General features: G+C 37.8%; 1 protein-coding gene across 2 annotated transcripts in view; it reads left to right on the top strand.

Annotated features, from left to right (window-relative positions):
- Positions 1-11,102, top strand: part of SRBD1 (S1 RNA binding domain 1) — a 132,854-nt gene that overhangs the window by 61,553 nt on the left and 60,199 nt on the right. For both annotated transcript variants that reach the window (XM_035891267.1, XM_009635668.2), the window contains exon 15: positions 1,530-1,621. In XM_035891267.1, the coding sequence (XP_035747160.1) occupies positions 1,530-1,621 (92 nt within the window). The remainder of the gene's footprint in view (positions 1-1,529; positions 1,622-11,102) is intronic.

The raw sequence follows: 11,102 nt of genomic DNA, 5'->3' as shown, positions 1-11,102 counted from the left end.
AAATACTCATGCCTTTTAAAAATCATGTAAATAGTTTCATTTTCCTTTGCCTTGTTCAGCTGGTCTGAGCAATCTTTTGCTCTGTTAAACCGGATGGTTGAATGGGTCTGCGGTTATGCTAGTACAAGAGAGAACAGGATTTTATTCTCTGTATTTAGTGAAAGATCCAATCCATCTGTAATATTGAACTGTTCTTTTGAGTTTTGAGTGATTATAAAATCTGATTTGTGTGTACAGCATTCTACCAAATTCCAGTTTTGATTTTTTTTTTTTTGGGGCGGGGTGGGGACAGGGTTGTGGGTAAAAAAAAAAAAAGAAAGAAATTCTTACCTTTTTTATATCTGCATTTTACACTTTTAACTTGCTTGGAACATTGAATGGGAATGTGTTTTATCTCTTGAGCTATTCTCCAGCTTTTTTTAAAGAGAGGAGCTTCTAGGTATCAGTTTCTGTATTTAAAAAATTGACCTACTAAATGTTCTTAAAAGGAAAATTTATAGTCCAATTTTAAAACAATATAAAGCAAAGTTATGATTTTTATTGAAAGGTCTAGTTCTTAAGGATTGTGGTTTCCCTCCTTATGGCAAAAATAAGGTTATTCTAAGAGTGGAATAGTAAAAGTAAAAATAGTTCCTCTCCAGTGCAGTAGCTGTACGATGCCTTAATTATCAGCCTGAAATTCAAGTTCTGTTGAAGTTATTTGAAGAAATATACTGTTGATTCAGTGGTGTCAGAATTTCACAGCTGAAAATAAACTTATGCTATGAATACTTGATTGCTGTTTTCTCTTGAGTGGAAGCAGAGCACTCAAAGGGTTTTTAAATTATGTGTTGTGATTTGAATTGGTGACTTTATTGTCATTACTGCAGGAGTTTGAGGTGTACGGTAGATACATGAACTGTAGGTTAAGTTACCGAAGACATGCAGTCTGTGTTTTTCTTTGTGGATGGCAGTGGGAGCGGGGAGAAGACGGTATTGAATGCCACAGAGAAGCAAGCTGCAGCTCTGTGGCTCAGTCTGCGTCAAGTTGGGTTTTCTTTGAGTATTTTAGGCAGTTAGCTTTAGACAGTGCATGTGCACACTCATGACTTGGGCTCATGTAGTAGTTTAATTGATGTTAGAATTTAGAATCTAGGTGTTTGTAATGAAATTGTCAGGTTGATTTTTTTCTTGTTTTTTTTTATGGAAACTGGTTTGCCAGCTTTACTTCTGGTAACACTTCTGTTCATTTTCTCTGCTGTAAGATTGCTACAGAGGCTGATATCATGCACAGTGTGTATTTACAATAGGGCCAGAATTGAAAAAGAATGGATGTTTCAGGTCAGGGAGGGATGGTTTGGCTTAAATGGAAATCCTTTCCTTTGTCTGCACGGTCTTACTTTTATAAATACTCAGTTCATTCAAAATATTTTTAAAACACGAGCCTTTAAAAAAAAGAAACCAGATATTCAGTCAAGTCACTTGCTAAGTCTTTCAGTTATATTGTTCAGTTGTATGTTTTTTTTGATCATTTGCCATTTATTTTTCAGCATTGTCAGTGAAGCAGGAGCATCTATCTACAGTGTCAGTCCAGAAGCATCCAAGGAAATGCCAGACCTAGACCCTAACCTGAGAAGCGCAGGTATGAAGTGTATTTCATTTTATCGCTATTTCAACATGCAGCTCAATTATCAGTTCTCAGACAGTATTATTTATAATAATAAATGTAACAACAGTCTAAAGTATAAAAAGTGAAGGGTTTGGATGTTTTGTTTCTAAACTTGACTTCTTCCGTTATTTCGCATTTGAGGTCCTAGGTATGCAAATGACATAATCTTCTACTAAGGCCTGTAATGTAAAGGTCCTTATTTCTTCGATAGGCTGGTACAGGAGAATTTATGGGGATTAATGTAACCAATGCATTGCATAAAATTTTGCAGTTGGACACGTCCATGCCTACAAGAGCTAGACCTCTCTTCCCTTTTCCCTTGTATGTACATAAATTTCTCTAACAATAATAGTGTTTTAAGGCCTAGGAAAACAGTAACAAGAGAACAGATAACTTAAAGGTGTGCATTCACCCTGAAGGATGACGATGGCACTTTCTTTGCCTTCAGTGTGATCACTTCGAAGTCTTCATGTAGCTGAATATAGTACTCAAGAAATACTGTTTGGTTTTAGGGGTTTTTAAAAATTACCAATTTCAGCATAAATGTCACTGAGCTATAATACAGCCCAAGTCCTTAGAAATATACAAGTGCTGTCTCTGTTACAATTTTCAGTGTTTGGTAAAAGAGTAGTCTTTAAAGATGAAATTCCCAGCAGCTTCCTTGTACAGATTTTACTCATAGATTCAGTTTATTGGGAGACAGCTGTAAGGGCAGGTCTAAAATTATTTTGGATTACTTTTATCTGTATATTTTTATTTGTGTGTCGTCTTATATTTGTTTTTACCTGCATGTTTTTTATTTTCTTGGTTTTCCTGCACTTTGCTGTTGTACTCAAGCAAATAAAGCACATTTGCAGTTACATACATGCAGTAACACTCATGTATGAACCTTTTTGAGCCAAAATGCTACTGTTCTTAGTTTTGTTGTTACTCTAGCAGGTTACTAGCCTGGAAATCCTCAGGAAGCTGTAGATCAGCAGAAAACGGTTCTGAAATTATGGGGTATTTGGGGGTAAAACTTTCTAGGATTCCCCATGTTCCCCTTTTCTCTTTTTTCCTTAAAAGGGAAAAAGGGATTTGTGTTAACTCAATGTTTCAAGTGAATGTTTTTACAGACATTTCAAGAATATTCCTGTGTCAGCCCTTCCCTTTGCAGGACAGGCCTCTAGCTTCTTTTTGCTTGACTCTTTGCTCCCTGCCTGTGAATGAACTGTTGTGATTCTTTCTTCCCAGATTTTGAACATATCATTGTATGGCCAGAATGAATATTAGGCATGTGACATTTCTGTATTTGTGACAGATGCCACTAACTTTCCCTTGGGCCAAAGTTTTTTATGTTGCTGATATATTAAATGTGGGTTTAGAGTTCATGCAAATGAACAGAAAAACACTGAAAAGGAGGAAGTCTAATTATTAACAATATACTTTTCCAGATGTAAATAATTTTCCTTTTTTCCAAAGTTAATATTTAAACACTTCAGACACTTTTATTTAATGTTGTGCATCAAATACAGTAAATGAAAATCAAATTTGTAATACATGACCAATTTCAGTATTAATTATCTAGAGTTCATATTTTCTCCATTATTACTAGGAATTGCTTCAGGCATAACTTAAGTGCTGTTGCATCTGGTTTGAGAAGCATCAGCAATTTTAACGTGCCTCAGCAGTACCACAGAGTAGATAAAAATTGAAAAAGGATAGGATAGAAAGTGAAAAATAATTGCTTAGTTCCGTGGATGTCAGCTGTTAGGGAACTGACAGCTAGAAGTATATTTATTACAATAGAGCCTTTCTAGAAGTTTTAGACTTTCTTCTTGATGTCTTTTGGTGTCAATTTGCAATTAGCTGCGCTAAATCTGTGGACTTTTTTTTTAAAAGCTGAATGTAAAAACGTGGCATAACATTAGAGGGAAGCATTAACTGATGTTTGGGGGGTTTTTTGCAGACTTTTTTCTTGACTAGCTTTTGCTTTTGTACTTTTGATTTTCCTTTAATTTGCAGCAAACAGAAAAGTGACATGGTGTCAAAGCTGACTTGCTTTTTATTTTAATTGTTGTGTTACATCATGTCAGGTTCCATGCTTACATGATAGCATTTAGTACATTAAAGGAAGCTGACAGCTGCATGATGAAGTGTGACATTTATAGTTAAAATAAAAGGTACAACTGATGTGAGATATCTGTGATCTTAACGCAGTTTGCCACTTTAACATTTTTCTCAACACAAACTTTATGGAAAGGTTTTGGGTTTTTTGAATTACACAGGTAGGCCTATGTTTGTCCATAGGTACATAAAGGTAAAATATTAAATAATGCGTATTATATGAGAACTTACTCTCACATCTTGTGATATGATTTCTGTCATATTTGCAATGCTGTTTAACAACTGTTCATAGTAAGTTTTCTCTTTATACAGAGAAATAGAAGACATCAATCCTCATAAAAATATTACCTTATTAATTTCTCCTTGGCTGAGCGTTGTATATGGGGGAAAAGCAGCAACCTTTAGCATTTCCTGGGAGTGCTAATTAAAGATATTAGTTAAGCCAAGAATTCAACTTTTTTTTCCCCTTTGAGCTGTCTTTGAAGGTCATAGAAGACATGGATTTGTAATAACTAATTGAGAAAGGTCCCACTATAAACTAATTGGCGTATGTATAGACTATAGTGGAAAGTCTTTATAGTCATCCATACAGCACTATTAGCCAAAATTGCAGTTGCTTGGGGAAAAAAAAAATGCTCGTTTCATACACAAATTGCTGGTATCTACACTACAAAGAATGGAATAGGGTCTCTCCAATTTTAGAATTGTCCTCCAGAGATGGCTACCTTCTTTCTGGCGCTAGGCAATATCAGCTCCTAATATAAATTCTTTACATTGAACAGATTCTTTTAAAATTTTTATAGCACCAAATCTGAATATTTCATGAAAGTGCACAAGCTTCTGCATTTCTACTCTAATTCCTGTAAAATCTTGTGGACTGGGACTCAACTAAGTAGCTAGTAAAGAACTTGATGAAACCTCGTTACTTGTGTGTGAGTAGAGTATATATCCCCTTCTGACAGTTATTGTAGGATTAATGAGCAGAACAGCTATTTCTCAGCCTCACAGAATTAGGAGATAAGAGGCTTATAGGCCAGAGCAATAAAAGGATTTCCTACTTGATAGGCTGAGGAAGTTCAGCTGCAGCAGATTAGGAGGCTTCTGCCCTGAGAACAAGCCATGGGAGCGCAGTAATGGGGGCTGGATGAACTTGCGATAGGGCTGCAGCCTGACAGAGAAGGGAAGGCCAAGGCTTCCTTGAATTCTCCTTTCCAAAAGCTATGCCTGAGGACAGGCTGAAGATCTGAGGTGGCAATTTTTGTAGGGGAGAATGGACACTATAAAAAGAGGGCTTAGCAAGCTGGAAATGTTGATCACCTTTGTGAAGCTTATTAACATGTGCCCCCCCAAGGCCTTGTGACTGCCTGCTCCAGAGGTGTGGAATGGCAGTGGGAGCTGTGAGGCTGGGTGGGTGACTGCAGTTCTGTTTCTGCCCCGTATGTGTCCTCTGGCCACCCTCTTAGAGAAGTTGTCAAATGTTTAATCTGGTGGAGTTTTGGTAAAGCTATCAAATTCATTTACTTGGCTGTCATGTTCTTTTGATTTTTTTTCTTCTTACTATTTTTGCTGAGGTACCATCAGTGTAACACTTCATGTTTAACCTTAGATTAACTTTTATTCATGGCAACTTCAAGTAGAAGTTTTTCACTGTAACTCATCCATAAGATGGATTTTTTTGGGTCTCTGTGGTTGAGATTTGCTTGTGCCTTTTTTAATGGAAGGCCTGGATGCAAGTTTCCCTTTGAAGCAGTTGCAAGTACCGTGCTCAGTGAAGAGTTACTTTGCAAATTTACCGGTAACTCTCCTTGCCATTAATTGTCTTTCATTATCAGAGCGGTTGAGAAGACTGTCTTGATGTGGTATTCTTTGCATGAGTAAAAGAAAAAAAACTAAACTCAGTGACAACAAGCATTCCTCCATCAAGGAGATGGACTCTGTGACAATCACTGTCAACCAATTTTCGGTTGCTGTTGCTGGGCCTGTGAACTCTGAAATTAAATGGTTTTCCAAAGGTTGATATCTCCTTTGGTTTACCTCTATCCTGTCCTATGTAGTTCTGCCCAAGGGTTTATTTTGTTGTGCAGAACCTTTATTCCTAATGAAAATGAGGCTTCTGGGATGAGAAATAAAATGAGCCTGTGCAGGTGCCAGCGCGTAGGCCCTGCCACGCTTTCTGGTTTTTCTGATAGCCCTTCTCTGCTCCTACGGTTCCTTGTTGCAAATGCTTGTTGGCTTGAACAAGTTTGGCTAGAAAAAATGGGAAGACTGGAGGGACAGGTGAAGTATGTAGAATGTGTAAGTATGTACAACTCGCGTTGAAGGACTGACACACAGAAATATGGAATTTATATACTTCCTGGATGCCTGGAAACTTCTTAAAGTATGGTCAGCTAGTAGTGGTTTTGTTGTTGCCCTTAATACATGGAGGATAAAGGATGCATTGTTTGGCATGTGCTCACATCAGAATTTTTTTCTTCTGCCACCTCTTGAAGTGGATACCCTGATGAAATGAATGTCGCTTAATAACTCTAAGAACCAGAGGAAACTGCTGGATTCTGGTGAAACAGTGGCTTATGGTGGAGATCACTATGAGGCAGTAGTCATGCTGGGCTTTTACCCTGGTTTCGATGTATGCTCAGTTACATTGAGAAATGCCTTCATTTCATTAAATTCATTAATTACCTTTCATTTTGAGATGACTGCTCTAACAAATATGCAACCTCTTGTTTATTTCACTATTTAAAAAGCAAAATAAAAACCAAACACACTTTATTACATTGATTTCTAAAAATGCAGGCAAACCTGAATACGTAGAATTCTTTAAACACATGATGAGGTGGGAAAGAGGGTTACATCTTTTCAGCCATCATGTTTGTGTAATCATTTGTTAGAGGAGATCTTGCACTAAGCCTCTCCGATCTATTTCAATACCTTAATGCTCTTATGCATTTGGTTTTTAATTTGCAATTCTGTGTTCAGATGTTGAAACAAGAGCAACAGACTTGGGCTTGTCTAATGCAGCAACTCCAAGAAATGCTCATTTTCCTCTCAGACATGAAGGGCCTGGGGTTCCCTTCCAGACCGCATAGTTGTGTCACTCAGTTAGGAAAGCAACGGATGTAGGTAAAATATTCCCTAGAGTTACTTTTTTGCAAAGGTTTGGAATACTAACATGGCAAGCATGTGTGTCGTGCTGCATGCACAGGTATGATCAGTATAGAAACCATGTTGCTTCTAAAGGATGATTTCTGAGGCTAAAGAAGAAGCTGAGAGAGCAAAAGGTCACGCAGCACAGCATGTCTTAGCATTGTCAAATCCCATCTGCTTGTCTCCTCTCCACAGGGCAGAATATATTGGATTATTGTACGCTCAAAGTTCAGCACACCACTTGCACTTTTCCTTGCAAAAGAAAGCCTTGTAGGCTTTGGGGGCTTGTTAGGACTTTGAGACTGTCATGCTACAGGGTTTTATTCCCTGGGGTGCTGTTAAAGATAGAGACATACAGTTCAGAGCTGTCATACTGGCCAGCAAGTAGAAGGTAAAGATTGGAAAAAAATGTAATTTCTTTTGACTTTATCTTAAGGAAAGTAAACCAATTTGATGATTAGATGTGTGGGACATAGTGCCTTGATGTCTACTTGAGCTAATTTCTTCATCTTCTTAAAAGAGCACTATTCCCCCTTGGCTACTCAGGAGAGAAGGTCATTTTTCAAAAACTTTATTGGACAGGATGGTTAAACCATTTGCACTGCTTTCTAACTGGAAGCTTCCTTCTACAGCTAATCGTAGAGGATTGGCGCAAGTTCTACAACTTTTCAGCCAGTTAGAAGAAAGGAAAGTAAGCGCTGAATCCTTATGTATTAAAACATTTTGCCAGCCTGTTTAGTTGGGTTGTGTGCAATTACAGCAGTACAAACCAAAATTGTATTCTATCTTTCATGTGCTGTATTCTGTAGCATTTAAGAATGAGTTTAATTTTACTGTTGGAAGGGAAAAGATGCAGTGGTTAGAAACCAATCGGATCGTGAACAGCAGTCATAGGTAGAGAGAGGCTTGTTCCTTCTCCCCCCATAGGACCCGGTTCCTACTAATGAGCAGAAGCTCATCTCGCAGTGTGGGCTAGGCTTTAAGGAAAGTAAACCAATTTGATGATTAGATGTGTGGGACATAGTGCCTTGATGTCTACTTGAGCTAATTTCTTCATCTTCTTAAAAGAGCACTATTCCCCCTTGGCTACTCAGGAGAGAAGGTCATTTTTCAAAAACTTTATTGGACAGGATGGTTAAACCATTTGCACTGCTTTCTAACTGGAAGCTTCCTTCTACAGCTAATCGTAGAGGATTGGCGCAAGTTCTACAACTTTTCAGCCAGTTAGAAGAAAGGAAAGTAAGCGCTGAATCCTTATGTATTAAAACATTTTGCCAGCCTGTTTAGTTGGGTTGTGTGCAATTACAGCAGTACAAACCAAAATTGTATTCTATCTTTCATGTGCTGTATTCTGTAGCATTTAAGAATGAGTTTAATTTTACTGTTGGAAGGGAAAAGATGCAGTGGTTAGAAACCAATCGGATCGTGAACAGCAGTCATAGGTAGAGAGAGGCTTGTTCCTTCTCCCCCCATAGGACCCGGTTCCTACTAATGAGCAGAAGCTCATCTCGCAGTGTGGGCTAGGCCCTACAGTTTAAACAGAAATTATAGGGATTCTGTGGTTAACTTGAAAAATCAGTCCCTAACTGCACATAGTCTGGAAATGACTGGGCCTCCTACAGTTGTGTGTGGACATGAGTGCTTGCATCAGGATTTTGAGAGAGAAAAATGGGCTTGAATTGCCCAAACCCAGTGGCACGATGCTGAATGGGCTGTTACACAGGTGTTAAAGATGTTTGTAGTCTTTACTTTCTTGTTGTTCTAGACAAGAATCTAACATTTTCCAATCTGTGCAAACTTCATGGCATGCGTGAGAGATGGTGCACAATCATTAATATCCTTCTCATCAGCACTGTATTTCCTCAGAGCTGTGGGGTGTAGTAGTAGGCTGGAGTAGAGGAGTTTGATCTGTAACCTGCAAGATCAAGACCCACTTAGATTCCCATAGGCTTCTGCCTTGTTACAGAATTAAAACAGGAGGTTATTTTGAGCCAGATGGGAACTCTTCTGTCTGGCTGGTTTGGATCAGTATGTTCACTATGCTAAGAGAGGTGTGTGTGTGTGTGTATAGCTCTTAACTGAGCATCATTCTCTGTGCACATGTTAATGTTTGCAACTACACAAAGACGTGTAATCTTAGCATGCTTTGTGGAAGGATGTGATGTTCACCTTGCCTTCCTCTCATTTCCCCATTTCTTATATCCCAGAAGGATCAGAGTTCAGCAGACGGACTTGGCCTTTTATTTACAGAGCATCATCTGCTGCACTTCTGAACAAACTGAAAATACCCCACCAGTTCTAAAAGCAATCTCCCGAAGCAGAGCACTAGTCGAGGCTCTGGTAAAGCCAGTTTCCTTTAGCGTAAGAGTTATGAAAATTATTTACTTCCTTCCCTCTGGATGTAACTCTGTGCATGTGTGTGTCTTTGCATTTTCCTTAGAAGGCTTTGTTGCTGCTTTAAATCATGGAACCAGAAGAAAAATGAGTACAAGGATGCTCTTCAATTCAAAGCGTTTTGATTTGCTTTTAATAACAGCAGTGTGATGTGTTACTTACCAAAGCTGCTTTTCTTACTATAGGCATATGAAAGGACATTCTGGTCACTTACGAAAGGGTCATTTTTTGTTGTTAATGTAAAAGAGTAACTCTTGTAAGTACAGAACTTCAAGTAAATTTTTACTTTTAGTAGAAACAGTAATCAATGGCATGGTGATGCAGTTAAAATTAGTACCAGCGGTCTGAATGTGAAAAAGTGTACTGATGACGTCTGCCTTTTAAGCTGAGCAGATGGGGAAAGATTTTTCTGAATTTATACCATCCTGTAAGACTAACTCATTTCTGTGACAGAAAAATCACATCAGGCTTCAATTAAATGATTATATGTCTCCCATCTCACCTTGGATAAAGAAGTGCTACTGTCCTGTGATACAGAAATTACTAATGCTTGAGAAGTGGTTTTGCGAGTGTTTCTAAGAAAAAAATATTGACTTTAAAGAGCTACATTGTAATATTCACTTGTCGAGGTTTTCTCTTTAAACGCGTTCCTTCCTTCCTTTTTGTATTCAAGCCATCTCTTTTAAAGATTTTTGTAGTAAATACATAGAACATTGTCATTCATTATTTCATTAATCTTAGGCAATAGCAGATTATCAGCTTTATGGAGTTAAAAGTAAGCTAAAATGTAACCTTTTTAAAACAAAAACCTGCTCACTTGCCACAGAAGAATTTTGGATGAAATGCAGCTGTTGAGCAGTTGCTTAAAAATAAATTGCATACTTTAAATCCACCAAGAAGATGTATGAGGATTCAAAACTGTGTCACAAATCCTGACCTACTGAGAAAGAATGCTTAATGAAAAGACTACTGTACGTTTCACTGTATCCTTTGCAAGGAGGGTGAAATTCAGGTCAACAGGATAGAAAGCTTCCAGGACTCAGGAAACCTGAACAATCGATCACTGAGTAAACATTATTGCAGATACTTATGGAGAATAATTGATCTTGAACACAATAATAGGCTTTATAAAAGGATTTAAATAAGTTGTAATGTTTCCATATCTACCCTGGTATGATATATTGACAGTAATTACATATGCATTTGTGAGTTAGGCTGTGATTACCTTAATACGTTATTTTTTGATTTCGTTGACATTGATGTTTCAACCCAGACTTCTAAGGTGCAAAGTTTAATTTAAAATGGGAGGGGGGATGAGTTACTTGGATGTTATAGTAGCATGTCTCAGCAAGAACAAAACACTGAGGTTTTAAAACAAAAATACAGAATGTTCTCATTTATGACAAAATTGAGGTTGAACTAATCATAGCCTTAATAGCTTGTGGTTGCCATATATTTGTGTGTAAAACATTTGTAAATGTACCCGCTTCCTTCACATCTGGAAGCTTCACATTGTTTTAGAACACAAACAAATGCTCCCACTCATGAGGTAGCTAAACTGTCACAGTTTTTGATGGGGACACATTTTTATGCTTAGATAAGGACCCGGGTGTTTACAGGAAGGGATGCCGTCGTCTTGGACTTTTGGCCAAAAATGCTTTTCTGCTTGCAGTGGCAAGGGGCATTTGAATGCCATTGGAACTGAAAGGAATTGAAATATTTTATTTTTTTCTTCTTCTACCCATAATCATTCCTGGCAGTCTCTGATGCTGTCTTTGGCAGAACTTTGTATGTTCATTTTCACTCT

Source organism: Egretta garzetta, unplaced genomic scaffold, assembly GCF_000687185.1.
Source record: "Egretta garzetta isolate BGI_Z169 unplaced genomic scaffold, ASM68718v1 scaffold123, whole genome shotgun sequence".
Lineage (NCBI taxonomy): Eukaryota > Metazoa > Chordata > Aves > Pelecaniformes > Ardeidae > Egretta > Egretta garzetta.
The sequence above is the reverse complement of the archived record's forward strand: the minus strand, read 5'-3'. Positions and strand labels throughout refer to the sequence as shown.